Below are 19,901 nucleotides of genomic sequence, written 5' to 3' on the forward strand. Positions count from 1 at the left end.
CATGCATGCTCTCCATGCTGGCAGGAGGTGCTGCAGCAGACAGAGGCGGTTCAGAGATTTCTCAGATCTCTGTCTCGATGGCTTTCAGCAGATGTGTCTAATAATATACCTTACAGGCGAGTCAGCAACTTTCTTCAAATCTACATTCAAGGAAATCTTTGTTATTGTAGCCAAATGCTTTCAGTACCACATCCACACTGAACTCAAACACCAACATTTCATGACCAGAAAACATTCCAAAGCCTCTATCATTCAAATTATTGAAAATAGACAGATTTTAATTGAGATTGCCAGAAGGAAGAAGGATGCCTTATATCCTCCATACAAGTATTTTGAATCAATACTCATAGAGCTGCAATGAGTAACCAGTCCATCATAAGAACACTCAACACAAAATACTAACTTTTTTGTGATATTTTAAGTAGACTAATGATTAAACAAATACTTCTGCAAATAAAGGAAAATGAATGCCATTGAAGATTAAAATCAGTATTTAAAGCTCTATAGACATAACTTTATCCATACTTTTTATTTTGAGGCAGGGGCATTTTCACCTTTATAGATACTATAGGTGAGCTGAAGAGAGACAGGGAATGTGGGGAGTAGAGAGTGGGGGAAGAAGTGCAGCAAATGGTTGAGGCCAGGAGTTGAACCAGCAGCCTCTGCAAAAAGGACTATAGTCTTTGTATATGGGGCGCACTTAGACCACTGGGCCTACGGCACCCCAAACTTTTTCCATACTTAATGAGGCCCAGCAAGAACTAAGGTTCCTTAGACTGCTTCCAGAGGTGCTACTCCTGATTTTGAAGTCAGCAATACATTCTTGTAGCCTCTTGGCTGTGAGGTTTAAATCGTGCTATTCTTATTTAGTAATAAAAAATGATTTCTGTGATGAAAGGCCTCAAACTTGACCTCAAACATTAGAGAAGATGCTAAATCATAATTTTCCATCCTTTTTAGTAGACAGGACTCAATCAGTGGTCAAAGACATTACAGCTGCTTTTCAAAAATATTGGCCACCTTTTGCTTTTAGGATTTCAAGCGGCAAATATGATCAAATTGAAGCTTGGCCTGTTTCCTCAGCCACAAACATTCTTTCACCTAATTATCTGAGATAGTTCAGTGACAGCAGGACGAGCTGGCTGAACATCCTGCTTCGTCCACGTCCTGTCCCTGGACTTTGACAGAGACGCTTTGACTGTCTGTTTACCCAGGCTCTATTGATCAGCAGCCTGTTTGACAAGCCAAACCAGGAAAGCGCTGCGTTTGCTCAACAGCAAACCTTTCCACATGTATCTGAGCAAACAGCATTCTGCAACTAATGTCTGACATAAGATGCGATAACAAGTGTCAACAGCATGTCGTGCGCACTACCTGAATCCCACTTGTTAATGTTTGATGAGCTGCACATAGAGAGGCGATAAACTGTCTGAAGAATTATTTATATTCCATCAATCTATTTCTTCTGCTTGTTTGTCCTGAAAGCAGTAAAAAAAAAGGAAAAACCACCTACCTGATGATGTCAGAGGGTCCCGGCCCATTAGAAATGCAGACCCTGGAGCAGTCAGCCAATCCAGGGAGGAAACCAGGACAAGGAGCAGGAGGTTGGGGGAGGTGGATGACGAGACAGCCATGATGCTGGACGAAGATAAAGAGGTGGGAATGAGAGAGGGACAGAGACACTGGGATTACAATTATCAGTTGGACTCCATGATGACATGCCCATGTGAAAAAAAAAACACCCTTCCCTTGCTGCTCTCAGCCCTGCTCTCTGTGTCTCTGTCTTCCCCTCTCCCTGAACTGTGAGCACAAACTCTGGCTGCCATTTATTTTCAGCTGGTGTATGTGAAACCCAACACGGAGCAGGGCATAATTAATTATCATGCCAGGTTGCTGCTGCCACATTTGAAAGTTGAAGGAGGTTACTCTGTTTAAGCATGTTGTGGTTTTATTTTCTTAATTCCTCTTTTTAAAAAAACATTTTTCAAAATTATCATTATTCATTCATTCACAAAACAAAATTCCTAATCTCAATATAGCTTTCGTTTTTTTTTTTAGTTATATTTTTTGGGGCTTTTTGCCTTTATTATATAGGACAGCTGAAGAGAGACAGGAAATGTGGGGAGCAGAGAGAGGAGGAAGACATGCAGGAAATGGTCGACCGGTCGGGAATCGAACCAGCGACCCCTGCGACGAGGACTGTAGCCTCTGTACGTGGGGCGCTAAGACCGCTAAGCCACCAGCGCCCCTCAATATAGCTTTCTTTATGACAATTCAGCTCTTATCCATTTGAAACTGTTTTTAATTGTCCATTATTTGAAGCAGAAAACCATCTACAACAGCCTTTGAAAAAACTACAGGAAGTGCCATTACAACAAGAGCAGAAAGTCACTTTTATATGATCCTTCGTGCAACAACTAAAAGCAAATAAAATCAGGGTAACAAGACATGTTTATTGTTTGGCCAGCTACTCTCAGAAGTTGATCAGTGATGATAGGCCTCTTTTGTTCCTTGATTAATCACAATTGATTATAAAAGCTGCATATAGTACGCCATGAAATCTTGCGTCAACTGACTTTTTGGGGAAAGCATAAACCAGCAAACACTAATAAAAGACCAACTTTTGATACAGGGCAAAAAAAGTAGGCAAACACTTGCACATGCAGGAGATGAGAGGGACATCAACATCAATTTTGAGTTTGTTATTCCACATTTGATGACTATACAGTAAGTGCAATACTCATTCTCCCTTTGGCTCTGTTTTGGTCTCCACCAACTCCTGAAATAAAAATCTGGCTGCACCATGTTCACATGCTTGTCACTTGTTTTATGGGTCTGCAGTGTGGTGCTTGAATGATTGTAAAAATAACCTATAAAAGAAACCAAAAGGCTCAACAGAGCTGAGAAACATGGTAATACATTTGTATTTATCACTTCAAGCAATATCATAAGTATCCACTTGATCCAGTTTTAGTACCAAAAGATCAGTCAAAAGCAGATTGGAGCTTTTTAAAATCCCAAAGAAACTCATTTAGGAAGTAGCTGATCATTGCATGCTACAGTTAATTTCAGAATTGTTTAGAATAATCTTATTTTAATGGATGGAAACCTTTTTCCAGAACCTTGCTTTCCCTCTTGTATCCCAACAGAACAGTTCACAGTAATGTGAAAAATGCTTCTCATATCTCAGCCATGCACTTAAACCTAAATTAAAAGTTTTTGGAGCTCAATATAGAACAAACAGTAACACTGTCTTCTGGTCAATGAGCTGGTGTCTGAGGACAAGTTATACCAGTCAAGTTCAACCACTAAATATAGGCCAAAGTCTCCGTCCGCACCCTCGGCTATTTACAGCTATGTCTCCACAAGTTTGCTGGGCGGCCAACAACCTAAATGCAGATGCTATGTTTCTGAGGGCAAAGCTCTAAGTATTTTTCCCCAACTTCTGGTGTAGCCTGAGGACAGAGGACCTCAAAGCCACATGACAACAGCAAGATACACAGCAAATCAAAGTCTCTGGCTGTCTCTGCATGAAAGAAAGTTTGGGCTCCATGGCTAGAAGAGGTACACCAAAGGGTTGTTAAACAGCATTGTTTATACACAAGAGTGACAACTACTGAGCAATAATATGGCCACCTCAGACAAATGTCATGACTCACAAGCATGGGGCATTTAAACCGAGTTGAAAGAAAGTATCTGAGCAAAGTTTACAGAAGTTTGTAAAGCAGCACATTTCAAACATTGACGCCTAATTACAGCAAGAACATAATAATAATTTACATTACTTATAAATGCAGTGTGAGAACGTATAAAGAAACAGAGGAAAAATTCTACTGCGCCACATGTGGTTTATGAAATTTTCCATCTGTATAAATGTTTAGTCAAAAAGATGTTTGTGTGCCTCTGTATGTGTGGATAAATTCCATGTGTCAACAGGGTTTTCATTTTCACATAAAAAGCAACAACTTCTGAGCAACAATGTTGCCCCCTTGGACACTGTTTCATGACTGCAAAGCATTTACAGAGAATAAATAAACCTGGTAGCAAGAGACCGCCTGCAGATAGTTCACATGAGTTTAGATTTAGCAAAAATAATGACACCAATTTTAGTAAAAACTTTAAACATTAAAGAACTCTGGGTTATATGAACTGTAGATTAGTAATAACCAATACATAAAGTGCAAAAGAAACAAACACAATGTACCGAAAAGATTCAAACTATTCAAATGTTGCAAAATTTAAGTTTATAATATGTATTACGTAAGACTCTCAAACTCACACAGTGACTTTTTCCCTAATGCACTTGACTTTCCATCCATATAAACGCCCTATCATAAGTATGTGTGTCTGTGTCTGTGTGTGTGTGTGTGTGTGTGTGTGTGTGTGTGTGTGTGTGTGTGTGTGTGTGAGAGAGAGAATGTGTGGATGTGTGGATGAATTCCATGTGTCAGAGGCCATACAAGGCCAAGTTATACAATGCAAGAATTTATAGCAGAGGGCTGTCAAGCTGCAGGCTCATCTGGCCAGACTAAAACGCTCCATTTACGACAAATTATTATTCATTTTCAGCATTTGTCATCTCCCCAAGTTTCCCCTCAGATCCTCTCTCTCTCTCTTTCATTCTGTCTCGATTGGCCTTCCCTTTTGATCATCTGTCATTCTAACATCATAATTAAAACCATCTCCTCATGAAAAGCCAAAGCCACTATTATTCTGGTGAACTTAACAACCCTCAGATGAACACTATCAAATCAGTTTTCTTAATGACTCTGGGATGCTTCAAGTTGGGTTTTTTTCATAGTTTTTCTGTTGTCTTTCCTTGTAAAGTCTTACATGCTTGATCAGTTGAGGAACAAAGGGAAAAGGGGCCAAACAGCCCCTCTACTCCAAGAGAGTGCCTCATGGTAGCCCCAATATTGGTCTCCCCTTTTCATGCGAGAAGTCTGCAAAAGCTCGTTGATTATCTCCATCTTCTGCACTTTTCTTCCCATCTCTCTCCTTATTCCAGCCAATTACATGCTTTGAGACTCATAGGGAGGCAGCCTAAGCCAATCAGAAAAGAGGGAGGCTCAGCTCAGGCCTCCTGGGGTCCCTCTGTAAACATCTAAGCCCTCTGTGGTCAACCTTCCTCCCACTACCTCTGCCCTACACACACACAAATGCATGCAACATCTTAACTTGGCACCCCACTGCCAGCACCATGCCTCTCCCATGTTTCCTCAAATCTCTATTAATCATCAGTGTTTGTTCAAGAGGAGTTGACAAGAGTGAGAGGAGGAGAAGAGAGGGAGGTTAGAAGCAGATGGGGTGATGGTGCGAGGGGGAAGCCAAAGAAAAAGAAAGGTTAGGGGGTGAGAGGGCACATTATATCTGCTCCTCTATAGCTGCAGAGGAAAAGCGTGCACAAACACGGAGCGGTGTTGCAAGCTCAAGTTTAGTTTGAGGCTCCTTTAAAAAGAAGTCAGAAATACTGCATGTATTTACTCTTCACAGCAATGTTAATGTGACAGGTATCCTATAGTCCAAATTTACTTCTGTACCTTGTAAATATAAATAAATATGTCAGGGGTCTTTTAAGGTTATGGTTCAGTTTTTGTAAGCAAATGTGGTGTGGTTGTCAACAAACTCCCTTTTTGAGATAATATGCTAGGGCAGAGGATCTCGACGTTGAGGGTGGAGGGGTCATTTGGGGATGGCATATAGAAAATCCCTTGCCAAAGAATGGGGCATGTCTTTTTTTTTTCTTTTCTTTTTTTCAAATGGAGCTATTCTCTCGTAAACTTACTAAAAGTTTGTAAACTTTTTTGTGTCTGTGATTTTTTAATACTGATTAAAGGTCCTCCAGCTTGCATAATGGTTGCAAAAAGGTACAAACAATACGATATATTGAGATATTATACGATATACGATAAAAAAACAATCCAATTCGACATGATACAATACAATATTAAACCATGGGAATAGTACTTAGATTCGGATTCAGATTCAGAATACTTTATTAGTCCCATGAGGGTAATTCAGTTTTACAGTCAACCTGTCCATAGTACAAAATATACAGTAAAGGAAATACATAACATGTCGTGACATCAGCAACTACCACAACCTGTGACCATACAGCAGAGCGGGATGCTTGGTAGTTCTTGATTTATTCTGCCTTTGGTGTATTCTTCCTTTAGCAGCCTTATGGCGGAAGGAATAAAATAATTAGCTTAGCGGTTTGTTTTCCGCACCTGAACATAGACCGCCAACCTGAGGACGTGGTTGAGAATTCACTGCCAAGTATGTGTCCCGTTTGGGTCAATATTTGGTTCGCTTTCTGGACTACCCACACTGTCCAGAGGGAGCAGAGGTCCTTAAGCAGGACTCCAGTGACTTTGGAGCACAACATGATGATGTCATTCAGACACACCTGCTTTCTTTGTACTTTGTTTTAACTATGCATTAGATGCTTCAGAAGTGAGCATATTTGTACCCAAGGGTGGAGTGGCATTGTTGTCCTCTATCCTGGTTATGACGTGTCACTCACAAGTAGCCCTGCCCTAAAGCACAGCCTGGTTTATCATGGATTATTTTTACCGAACTGGTTCATCATTAATTTACCAAACTAACATGATGCTGTATTGATAAAGGCATGAATCAACTGATTGGGACCATAAACCCACCAAGGAAATGTTAGTTAAGCTGATAAGTAAACCGAAAGATTCATGTCTTCTACCTTTCAAAAGATGCGTTTAATGCAGGATTAAGGCACTTTCTTTTCATTCCAAAAAACAGATGTTACTTCCACTTCTGATAAACTGTCTTCAATTGGGAATAGTTGCAGTGACAGCGACTTCAAGCACCCAAAAATAAATAAAATATTAGTTATGCAAACGATTAAGGAGGGAGTCATTACATTCCACCTGTTTGTTATACCTCAGGAAACACATTATGCGCTGCAACGGATGCAAACAATGCTCTGGTTGTTGACTTACAGTATTTAAAACCTGGGGTGTGTACTTTTAGTTAGAAAATAGTCATGTAAATATTGATAATACATTTATTAACGTAGTTATGCAAATACATACATCCCATGGGCAAAATAAAGTTGCCCTTAAATGGGATTACAGCCCCCTGCTGTGATGGAGTCTCACAACCCTTAATGAGTATTTAACCTCAATCTGTGTGAGACACGAATGTCAAACATGTATCTATACACAGTCATTGAGATGGAAGACATGGGTGTCTTCGTGTGGCTTATGGTTCAGATAATTAACATCAGCCTTTCTGTTTATGGTTGGTTTTGTCTTTCTCTGTCTGCATTCCAGTAATATCTCACAGCCGTGATGACTGACTGAGTGGAGTCAACTGCTGGTCCAGAAAAAATGAGGTGTGAGCAGACGGAGTGTGAGGGAAAGGCTGGCAGAGGTGAGGAGTAGGGTGTTACTATAGATAAAATCAACATGGATGAAGCTATTCAAGGGGAGTCATTCATTTCTATCTGATTATCAGAGGAAAGTTCACAGCTGGGACAAAATCATGTTATGAAAAGTTGTCCCAACTGTTAACTGTGAAAGAAATTAAGTGAAATATATCGCTGTACAATAAATTGAAAATTATTTTACATGGCATGCACAGTTCAATCATTGCGATAAAGTGTCTTTCTCAAATTGAAACAGAAACATTATTTCATGATTATGTGCCATACATTTACATCTGCATCTGAAATTCTGGCCTTTCCAGTAGAGCACAAACTGTATGTTATAACTGATGTTCTCATTTCAATAACTGCTTGCCACAGGCCAAACAATACTCCTCATCACAATATTCAACAATGTAACTGCACATCTACATTTATTTTCATATCATGTAGCCCTATTTGATACAAGCTAGCACTTGGAGCCATCAGAGGGTCTGACACCTCTTTGAAAACTCATTCAATTGAAGATTTTATTAGACCCATTTTGTAAAATCTGATCTGATGTTATAAAGCTGCCAGATCACTTTTGTTGCCCAGCTCACCTTAAGGGCATCAGCGCCAGGAGCAAGATTAGAAACAAGTCTCTCCTTGTAAGACTGTACTATTTTGCATAATACAGTTTGTGGCCTGGTAGATACCCAAAGGATTCTATCCAAAGAAGTCATTTTTGTGTGTCTAAAGCAGGTGGGCAGGATAAATGTTATCTGTGCTAAAGCTGATAGAATTGCTGATTGACCCTCATCTTTAGGTGCATCGCTGTTAATCCTGCGTTCCTCTACATTTTTAATGCATCCTCCAGTTCATTAGGAACTGTGGAGTGTGGCTGTTGCTGGTGATACTTAATTTGATATACAGTATTCCTTCAGTCCTAAAGGGTTTTAAAAGTATGGTACTGTATGAAGGCATGCATGAGCACACTAGTCTCCCTTGGGCTTAAAAGGTGTTACGGGCTCCTCAAGTCTTGACGCATTAGTGTGAATGTAATACCACCCATTAGTGCATTTCAAATCTCCAGCTTTCTCACCATCCATTCTTCATTATGCATTTTATTCCTTTCTTAAGCCTTGCTCTCTCTCTCTCTCTTTCTCATTCATTCTCTCATCAATCAAAATACCTTGATGCTCAAAGCTCCGAGTACTTAGGGCTAACGGAGGGCTGAGGGGGAATAAAAAGAAGATGTGAATCAATTTACTATGCCCTTGTAAATTACTTTGTGCCAGTCGATGAATTACTGGTAGGAACTGTAACGAAATCCAGAGCTATTTAGGGTCCGATTTCTCAAAGACAGATAGAAAGACAAAAACTCAACCAAAGGCAATCAACTATAATCATGGAATGAAGCCCATATGAATAAAGCATGAGTGTGCTGCCACAAGGAATTTGAAATGGCCTTCAGACCACGGAGAGGAGCAAAGACTTTTTGAAGGAAGTGTTTTAGGGGCTGCACAGAAACATTTATTTTCATATGCACATGACAATTTATTTATACTACTCCATTGTAAGCTAGTGGTGCGGACAGCTAAGCTCCCACAGGAAAACACGCAGATATAAATGACACAAAACATTCTGAATCATGGTTGATTTCATGCAGTTTTGCTTTTTGAACTGTGACCTCGCTGTTTTGGAACAATAAAATGTCTGTGTTTGGCACTTCTGATGACAGCCCTGAAGAGGTACAGTGCTTGGAGGTGGAATGATGCACTATAAGACAAAGGGTTTAAATTTAAAAGAAAGATGCTAGTGTCTTCAAAAAGCCGCCTGATGCTGCACAACCCACATAGTCATTCTGGTCATTAGATTTTCCTGATTGTTTTTTGTTCACTGACTGCAGTTCAAGGTCACTTAAAGCAACTTCCCAACATTCACAGCTAGAGCTTCAGGGCATTTGTCGTTTCACTAAGCAGCATCAGCTAACTCCTTAACTTTAACACATCAAGACATTGAAAATGAAATAATGACACTGTAATTAAGGAAGTGTGGTAAAGACATATAATTCACGATAGAACAGTTAATTTCAATAATGTTTTGGCAGTATTGATTCAATTTAACACAATCATTTCCTTCTAATCATGTTTGTGAACAAAGATACAAAGAGTTGTCCAAGGTTCACTGTCTGGTATCTCCTTAATTACACAAGAATCATGCAAATAGAATTTCTGCCGTCAACCAGTCCCTTCACCACTAACCTCTTTCTTTAAAATAAACAAAATCTAAGTAAACATACCGCAGACTCAAACATGAGCCTGCACGTTACACCAGACACTGGTAAGGCAGAGCCTGTCAAACGAGAGGCGGGGCTGAAAAAACTGCAGCTCCACCAGCTGCTCCAGCTGCTCCTATGGGCCTGTGGACTGCTGGATGTATTTACATTGAGGCATTAAGCGAGAGTATGTTGTTTGTGCAGAGGGTATAGACCAGGCACACAGAATGTAGTTTTGACCTGTGTGTGTGTGTGTGTGTGTGTGTGTGTGTGTGTGTGTGTGTGTGTGTGTGTGTGTGTGTGTGTGTGTGTGTGTGTGTGTGTGTGTGTGTGTGTGTGTGTGTGTGTGTGTGAGCTCTCAGGCATGCAGATCTGGATGGCTCTAATGTCTCCGACTCTCATTTCATAAGAGAGAGTGGAAAACTCAGAGTCAGCACGCTGGCATGAGAAGAGACCGTGCTGGAAGCAGATTAGTACACACATCTGCACACACAGCTATAGTCTGTGAGTGTGAGAGAGTGTGAGTGTGAGTGTGAGTGTGAGTGTGTGTGTGTGTGTGTGTGTGTGTGTGTGTGTGTGTGTGTGTGTGTGTGTGTGTAGGAGGTGAGCGAAAGAAAAGGGCTACTGCTCGTGAGTGTGCACGTGCATGTGTGTGTTTGCACAAAATCAAGTGTGTGTATCGGAGCAAGAAGGAGAAAGGTAAAGATCCCAAACAAGATACTCCAGAGTCTAGCAGAGACAGAGAGTTTGGATTCAAAAGTGATCTTTGTGGAAAATCTCAGCTTTGCAGCATTCCACATAGTGTGTGCATGCATGGGCATGTAGCACTTCGTCTGAGATATTAAAATCAATCACTGTGCAGACAAATTCAGCCACCAAAAATTGAACTTGTTCCTCTTACAGATGCTTGTTATCGGGGAGAACTTGCTGCCATGGATGGTTATTTTGGAGAAATTAGTTCAGCCACATGTGCTTGTATGTGGGATTTGGTTGTAATGATTTCCTACATGTTGAATAGGTACACATTCAGTGCTTAAGGCTGTGGATTTCAATCCTTTTTTTAAAAGAGCAAATAAAACTTTCTATTAGCCCACATGCTGTTTTGTATAAGGCTAAATATAGATCTGCAGCATGTTCCTCTCTGATGTGCTCTAAATCCTGCTGTTTTTCCCTCTGACACTGACACACACACACACACACACACACACACACACACACACACACACACACACACACACACACACACACACACACACACACACACACACACACACACACACACACACATCCTGAATGTGTGTAAAATCTAATGGCTTCCCGAGCTGTCAAAGGGTATAGAACATAACAGCTGTATTTAATGTTGTATGTGGGAGTGAAGCGAACACTAAGAAAGAACTGATGGAACTAATGTCTCTTAAAACTCCTCGCCTCATCTATTAAAACATCCCTTTCTACAGACAGATACCTGGTGGATGTTATAATGGCTACCATTAGGCATGTCTCTCATCATGCTTTTTCCCCTGCGTTTGTACCTACTGAGCAACCTTTACAGCAATAACTCCCATTCAGAAAGGTTTGGGTGCACTTATGTGAACAATTTCAAACTATGTATCCTTAAAGAAAATGCTGTCTCATATCATGAATACCCAAACTTTTTGCTCATTGTCTCTAATTTGGCCTCTGAATTAACCTACTAGCTACTATCTAGTAAATGTAAACATGCAAGGTTGCATTTAGCTATGTGTTCAAATACAGCAAAAAAAAAAAAAAAAAGATGGAGCGAATAGGAAGACTGTGAGGGGGTAAAGTGTTTTTAAACTAATACAACATCACAACTTAAAGCTCCAGTGAGGAACTCTCTGTCTATCTTGATTTTGGCACTCCCTGCGGACAAAGTTATACTGCTTATCCCTTTGCTGATCTTGTCCTGTACATGTGGAAGTTGGGTTTTCTGACAAAAGATCTCATCCTGTTTTCATTTGGCAGGAGATTAATCACTCACTGTAAATATTGGTCCTGTATTAAAAGTAAAAAAAAACAAAAACATTTTGAGCATTGTCTGGTCTGACACCTGAGCTTTTTCAGTGATTAAAGGCATTAAGAATTACAATAAAGAAAGAGAGAGTGCAATAAACCTTTTTAAAATGACCTACAAGTGCACGATGTGAATCCTCAAGAATTAACTTCTGTGGCTCAAATAGAACGTAACAGATAATATGCATGATGGAGATGAAAACCTGTATAAAAAAGCACCTGAAAGTGTGCCCACACTGTATCTCATCACAGCACGGTGAGCTTAGTGCAATAGTATGTCAATCCCTTCTGAGGAGCAAACAGCCTGAGAAGAGAAGATAACATATGATGCTCAAATCAAATCCATGTGAATACCATTGCTTAATTGACCATCTTCAATTAAATGAATGTTGTGATTTTTTTTAATGCTGATAAGTCATATCCAAAAGGTAACTGAACTTGGTTGAAGATTTGGTGTGGAAATTATTAGTGTGACAGTGATTAAATCTACTTTTAAATATATTTTTAACTTATTAAAAAATACTATTTTTACAAAAACGTATCTGATGCTGTCTCTGCTTCATTTTCATGTAAATTAAAACTAAATCTATCAAATTGTTGGTAAAGAAGTAACACTTCAAAGCATCATCTCCCATCAAACTTTTCACTAACGCTAGTCATTATTTTTTGAGCTATCAATCCAACTTTTAAATGTAATCATCATAGTTGCTCTTCATGATAAAAGCAATAAATACATCAGATTGTGTCAACAATTAAGGAACACTGCATAATATCTCAAAATATTCTCAGTTCATCTTGTTACCAACCAGTCAAAGCCTTGAGTCAGTTTCCCTTCAACCACCCACCAAGTTTCAATATTTATCTCTGACATTGTGCTTTTCTAAACACATCACCAATTATACTCCCCAAGACCTGTTATTAGCAGGAGGCACAACAAGGCTACATCCATACATACTAGCCATGGCTGTCACTTCACCCCATCCCCTGCAGAGTGTCCCACCGCTAGAACTACAAGAAGTTAAAGCGGAGTTTTGGACAACTTTCAGTTCCTTTGTTTTTCATCTGAGCACCACTCACGTTGCACATCATATCAAGCAGCAGATTACGCATGAGAAATGTTATGATTAAAAGTAAAACAGTGAGCAATAAGCAGTCTAAAGTGTAAAAATGCCATGCAATCTAAGCAAAGTTTTCCTGAGTGGTGCGTAAACTGCGTAAAACGTGGAATTTTTTTGATAAACACAGGAGAAGACAATCATCTGACGCTTTAAAACAGAAAAGCACTTACTGAATTTGAAGTCTCGTTTGGAAAACTGCAAGGACAACGCAGACCGACTTTTCAGAACTTGTTCATCTGGTGGCCAGCGTGAACACCAGCGAGCTTGAAAAGTCCTGCTCCCTCACTTCAGTCTGCTTGTCCCAGAACGATCGATCTCTCCGATCAGGATTTTCACATCACCCAATCGTTGGATCGGGTCTGTACCGCTTAGCTTTAGGGAATTTCGTTTTCTAATCTGTTGCTCACTTCATCTTCAAGCCTACTTTCGAGGCTGCTCGCACTACGTAGCTGAGGCAGAGACTGTGAATGTGTGCGTGTGTGTGTGTATGTGTGTTTCAAATGGCGGTGAAGCGCCCCCATCCGCCAACAATCTAATCTGCTCCAGTGTGGCCACAGACTGCCGGGCCAGACCTCCAAAATAAAGCCATATAGTAATGAGCTACCACGCTATTTGGGAAGAGCAGACGTTAAAATGAAATATATGTGATGTTTGCCTTTCGAGGTAAAACAAGAGTCTCACAGTATGGTTAAGAAATTGCGTTTAGAAAAATAATTTAAAACGAACAATCAGATACATATTTTTTATACCTCTTTTAGAGGAGAGAAACTGAGAAAATCATAATGAGCTGTGTTTTTCTGGTGTCAAAAAACCCACACCAGGATTATATTATACTAATACAAGACAAATGAAAAACCTTTGGATCGAACTCAAGAGAGCTCTGTTAGGTCTGAAGAAGTTTATAGACTATCTTTTCACTATTTCAGTCCTCTAATGCATTTTGGATACTGCATTTCCCAAAATATTTCTTATGTATTCCCCACCAAGTTTGTAAAATTAGGCTTCAAATTAGTCTCATGTCAACTTTGTTTCAAGCTTGCTGGCTACAGCTTACTTTCTCACCATTTGTTTTACAATAATATGTTTGTGCTTCACAAGCATACAAAACACAACCATAGGTGTCAAGTAAAGCCTGTCACTGTTGCTGTATGTAAATTACTTTCACAACTAAGGACCATATTTTTTGCAGGAGGCGTTGCCGTGCGCACGTGCCTTTTTTGACAATGTTACGTGAAAGTGCTCGTTAGTAGTTCCAATTTTTAACATATTGTGTGCGGTTACAACAGGATACAAATAAATCCTTATGTTTGTGATGGTAAATCGTTCAGCGCGATCAGTTGGTTCTGTTTATGACGAATCTGCAAAGCTGGATAGAGAACCATGCAGGCTCAACATGATTCATGGCGTTTGATTTGACATTATTATTTACGCTTTAAGTCTGGATGATGTGGGTGTCCATAAACCTCATCAGTTTCTTTCCATCAGCTCACCTACTCCAGTTTAAAACTATTTCTGCTTTGGTCCGGGTGACGCTTTTACTCGAACGCTGCGTAGATGGCAGAACGCCTTGCGTCTGCGTGCCAAACGCATTTTCGATAACCATACGCGGCCAGGCGCGCCTGCTGCACCTGTGGCGCACTTGGCCGAGGAAAGGACCAAAAAGACAAGCTTTTTCGTTTATATTATCGGAGAAAACTTAAGGCTCTATCAATCACATGGGCTATTAAATCAACTTCCTTTATCCCCTCTCAACATGTGATTTTCTACCTTTTGTAACTCTTCAACAACGTATGGTGTTCACATATGATTGAACAGAAACTGTCAAAATGATATGCATCAAACTGTTTAACGAGCAGAAATGGTATTGACAGTGTTTCACTCTTGCCTCAGCCTGTAATGAATGGCTGCGCCTGTCTGAGAAAAACCCCAGTCTGTGTTGGCTCACGTGGAGGGTCCACTGGAGAAATGACGCCGTGAGAGGCTCGCCCAGAATTTTAGCTGTAAGTGGATATACTCCCCCGACCCAAGAGCCATCAATTTGTATGGACGGCCCGCCCCAACACGTGAGAGAAAAAGACACCCATGAGCCCCAGCTGTTGCTGCTGCATGGTTTGCAGTTTTTCCTGCGCTTAAACTGGATGTATGTATTCGCCTGCGTGGACGCTGAGATTGTTTCTCTTTGGCTTACAATCGATGATCATCTAAGGCCAGTCATTTATCAGTGATAATACATTATTCCTTATGATCAAGCTAAAACTTTGCATGAATGCATCATGCCACTGTTGAAGTCAGACCATATGTCAACCTGTAAAAGTGAGTCAACCCTTTTTTTCTCACATAACAGCAACTTTATTGGCCTGTAGCCTTGAATGCACTGAAACTCGTAATGTGAGTGAACAAATTAAACCTAGAAAAGATACTACCTAAGCTTGAATGTGTATTATTCAAACATTTCAGCTCTAGTAAGACACTGAAAACTGAGACACAGACAGACATATGTACTGACAGAGACGCAGACAAGGCCTGGAGGCTCTATTTTATTGGTCCAGTGCCTTTTTCTCTTTCTGCCAGTGCACTGTTGACATAATTTGTGATGCGTGGGGAAAGAAATGGAATTGGCCTGTCTGTAATGAGCCAAGCCATCCTTGTTATAAATCCCTGTCCCCTTCTCATTTACAGGGTCTATAAGTTACGACCTGGCTTTTCCAAGCTGTCTGGTTGCAGCGAGCATGGAAAATGTTCAGTGGCACAGCAGGTCTACTATCATGTAGCAAAAAACCCCTGTAAATTATAGGAGGAAGATATAACAAAGATATATTGCTTTAATAAAGTTTAGAATTGTTTTTTTTTTTTTACTGTCTCTCAATATGCACAGTGCTGCCTTTACATTATTTATGTGAAAACTATAAAATAATTTGCTGACCTTTCTGCAGACTTGGGGCACTGTGCAACATTATTTAAAGAAAAAAACAGTGCCAAACAATTTCTATTAAATGACCCCTGAACATGCAACCAAGAGTTATGGGACAGAGGGCTCTGATTGGAGGAGAGTGGGGGCGTCCGTTGAATTAGTTCCTTTGTTGTGGAATACTCATTCCTGTGATTGTCTGCTGTGAGTGATCATGTGGACCTGTGCTGGATTGAATGTGACAACAGAACAATGCATCTGGCACATAGTTCATGCCTGCAGTGGAGGGCCGGAGCTGGGTTCCCCTGGTCAGTGACACAAGTAGAGGATGTTTGGTGGAGAGTCTGGTGTTAATTGTTACAGAAGCTACTGAATAAGGGGAGTTTTTCTTTGTAGAGGTGTCATCTGTAATAACTGTGGAAGGTTGTTTTTTTCACCAAGGATTAATGTATGAACTGTTCCAGCTGAAACAACAAAAGCTGACATTCACCATAACCCACATAACCCAAGTTAGGCAAAGAGCTGGTGGCAACTTTTCTTGTCAGCCTGCTTCTCTTGGGACTGGGTTTCTTCTGACATATCTTAAGGAAATATATCATGTTTAGTTTAATTAAATATACATAAATTAAAAGGCTGAATCATTTGCAGTTGGTGACTGTTGCTTTTAGCACACATCAGTCACTGAAATAAACAGTGTACTGGTAGGGGACTACTTTCAGTGGTGGCTATAGCACTGAAAAGAGTATTTACAGCAGGGGTATGAAGAATGGTGGATCAGTGGTGTAGCCTATGTTCAATAAAAATCTAAACTCATCAGTTCTTGTGTTTTATTGATGCCTCTTAAGTTTTTGATGAAGTTAATCATAGAAAGTTGTTTGTTAAACTCAGTGAAAGAGGAGTGCTCAAACATCCACCATGTGAATCAGGTAAAATGGGGCGGTAGTGTTTCATTAATGTCGTCACGCAAGGTGGAACTACAGAGGACAAAAGACGTAAATTTCCTGTTATTGAGTGAACAAACAATAACCTTGATGTCTGTGATAGGGTCACTTTATTACAAAAACAATGACTGGCGATGATATTAACAGGTAATGCTGTAAGATGTATGCACAAACAAAGGTGCTATCACACAGGTTTAGTTTGTGAGTAGTTAATTGTACATCTCTGTATAGTGCACACCTGTGGACAAACATTAAGAAAGCACACTTCCAGAGAGGACAGGTAGTGTATAATGATCCTATGAGACTATTACCAAAGAGGCATGGCTAGTTCAGTGTATGAGGAATGCTTGTAACTGCTGGAGCCAGTACTCTCCATGCTGTCTTGAGAAATCTTATGTTTAAATTTGTTTGCTGACTTTACCCTCTGAGAATGAGATCATGTTGTCCCTGTCCAACATCAGATTCAGAACTGTAAGATACCGGTCCCAGATAAGGAGACACTAGACAAGTACCTCTTTTTTAAAGTATAGTTGTTTGTCTATTTGAAGGTGCTGTGTATACATTAACAGTTTTTTATTATGCTTCTGTCGATTTCTATGTTTTGTGCTGTTTCTTTATATTGTGCTGTCTTTTTCATTTAGACCTTGAGTTTGTGATACATTGAATTGAGTTGATATCATAAATGTAGTTATCTATAAGTGTAATAACAATCAGGCTCCATGCCACAGAAATCTATGCAAAATCAGGCTTTGACCAAAATGTTACTTGTCATAGCTTTGGTACATAACAGGATTCATCTGGGGAATATTAGCTCCATAATTACAAATTAACACTTAAATAATTGTTTGCATAAGTTGTTTTTCCTTTCCTAGCAGCATAACTGAGCACATGTACCATGCAACATTGCTAACAGCCACCGCTTTTCCGCAGTAGTATGTCTTTCACAAGCCAGTAAGGATCACTCCCTGTTTGTCTGTTTTTATTTTGCAGATAATGAAAGAGTGCCCTCTGTGTAGTCCTCTTCAGATCACCTGTAATGCATTTGAGAGCAATTTCACATCTCATGCGTGGCCATTCACAACTATGTCAGCACCCTGCTGCCTATTGGATTAGGACACAAGAGGACATGGCTCTAGGGGGTACACACAAACACCTTCACACCCACACCACACACACACACACACACACACACACACACACACACACATACACACAGCAATAACAACAACAGCAGCAGCAAATCTAAAGACAGATCACTCTGCTCCCGGTTCCATATCTTCCTTAATACAGGGCTCTCGATAGACTCCGAGTGATTCACGGATAATTCACCATTAACACGTCTGAACCTTAATCCAGCATTATGTGTCCCTAACCTGCCATACATATAACAGCAGGAGGGTGGTGGGCCGGACGTGCCGAGGTGGGCAGGAAATTGAAGTGAATTGGCAAGATTGCATGGGACGAGTAAGATCCACAGAGTATCAGCATGAGAGCCCCACCATGTGCAAAACAACACAATTAAGAGGGCCGCTTAGCCTAATCAGTGAATGCATCATGCAAATGATGTTTTTTTTTTCAATGCCTACTTTAATCTTGGCTGTTATCCTAGAATACAAATCAGGGACTTAACTCTAATGAAAAGAGGTTAGAGTGAAAAGAGTGGGATGAGACAAAGATGAAGAAGGGGGATGACGGAAGAAGAAGAGGGGTGATGTAAAAAAAAAAAAGTGGGATAGGAGGAGGTTTTTTGAGGTGGTTTCTTTTTTCTTAACCATGTGAGAAGTGTTTTAAGCTAAGCTTGTTCTTACAAGTCAAACTGTTATTGACACAGCAACAAACCTTTCATTGGATTTTTAGCATTACTTTGAGCTTAATTATTCATTTCAAAGTTTGATTACAGTTTTTAAGCGATGTCTGAATGTATTTATGGTGCTTGATCAGTACAAATTGATTTGGAAAAATGAACCACCACAAACTAAAGCCCAGGTAAGCACAGAAACCATTAGACTCATAACTTGATTTGGATTAAATACAAGGTACTTATGCTTTAATAAAATGGATAAGCACTCAGTTAAGAAACCCATCCAATCACAGCTTCATACCAACATTCTCTACTGGCAAATTACATAGCCAATCACATAGCTCATTTCCCCCACAAAATTGAGATAGCATGGGTAGATGGGTTTTGAGAGACAGTACATCGCTGGAGCCATCAAGCAGGCCCCTCCCTTTGCCACTGTTAGGCCCATGACACCTCAAGGAAGCATATTAGTTAGCTCTGTGCTAAGCCAACCCACTGTATGCCAGCTCCCATTGCCCATCATGTCCACAAGCAGAACCTCAACAGACCCAGGCTCCAATCATGCAAGCTTCAGGTAGTGAAAACACTTATACTACCTCCCCTACCACATGGCTCTTAATGATCCCCACTACCCAAAACACAGCAAGGAGGAGTGTCTGCAGCAAGATGTTAGAAATGGGTTTGGCTGTACACTGCATCTCCTGCTTTACTCCCCCACTCTAATGAGGGATGAGGAAAGAGAAGAGAGGGAGATAAAAGGAAATTAACAGTTTTCTCTTACTTTTGTTTTGGCCTCTAATTGACATTATTCCTCTTCATCCTGATTCACTGACTTGTTTTATACACCTCCCCCAACTGAGTCTTCCCATGGCACTGCCAATTCTATGAAATACATTTTACGCAAATTGGTCAACCATCACACTATGCCAGACCTCAGGTTGGTGCAGATTATCTAATGCGTAACAACGGGTTTCCCCTCCCCCAAGTCTAGCTGGATCTCCCAATCATTAGCACCCTTCAGATGGCCTTACTTGTGACTCTTTAAAGACCTATCTTCCTTGCATTTCTCTCCCTCCCCGACTAACTGAATGGCTGCACCCTTTTTCTTATTACATCCTGAATTCACCGGTTGTCTCCTTCTTCCAGTTCCTGCCGCGAATAAGCACCTGATTATTTCGCCATGTATAACAGCGTTGGAACAGACTAACCTGAAAGAAGAAAGCAAGGTTCCTCCTTGCATACAATGGGTCCCCCTCTACCTAACGTTATTATGTATTATGGGGTGATGAGCACATCATAAGGAGCCCCTAAAAGGAATCTAATGTAAGTATTTTGATAATATAAGCACAGCTGTGATTGCAGTACAACCCCAACTTTAAAAAAAGTTGTGACGCTGTGTAAAATGTTGATAAGAAACAGATTTAGATTTTTGCAAATCAT

General features: G+C 40.3%; 1 protein-coding gene across 1 annotated transcript in view; it reads right to left on the reverse strand.

Annotated features, from left to right (window-relative positions):
- Window positions 1–13,555, reverse strand: part of ghra (growth hormone receptor a) — a 37,832-nt gene extending 24,277 nt beyond the window's left edge. Inside the window, exons 1-2 of the mRNA XM_034692883.1 lie at window positions 12,982–13,555; window positions 1,514–1,638 (exon numbers count right to left, since the gene is read on the reverse strand). Coding sequence (XP_034548774.1) covers window positions 1,514–1,634 — 121 coding nt within the window. The 5' untranslated portion in view covers window positions 1,635–1,638; window positions 12,982–13,555. The remainder of the gene's footprint in view (window positions 1–1,513; window positions 1,639–12,981) is intronic.
- Window positions 13,556–19,901: the final 6,346 nt, after the last annotated feature.

This window comes from Notolabrus celidotus, chromosome 9 (genome assembly GCF_009762535.1).
Source record: "Notolabrus celidotus isolate fNotCel1 chromosome 9, fNotCel1.pri, whole genome shotgun sequence".
NCBI classification, from domain to species: Eukaryota; Metazoa; Chordata; class Actinopteri; order Labriformes; family Labridae; genus Notolabrus; species Notolabrus celidotus.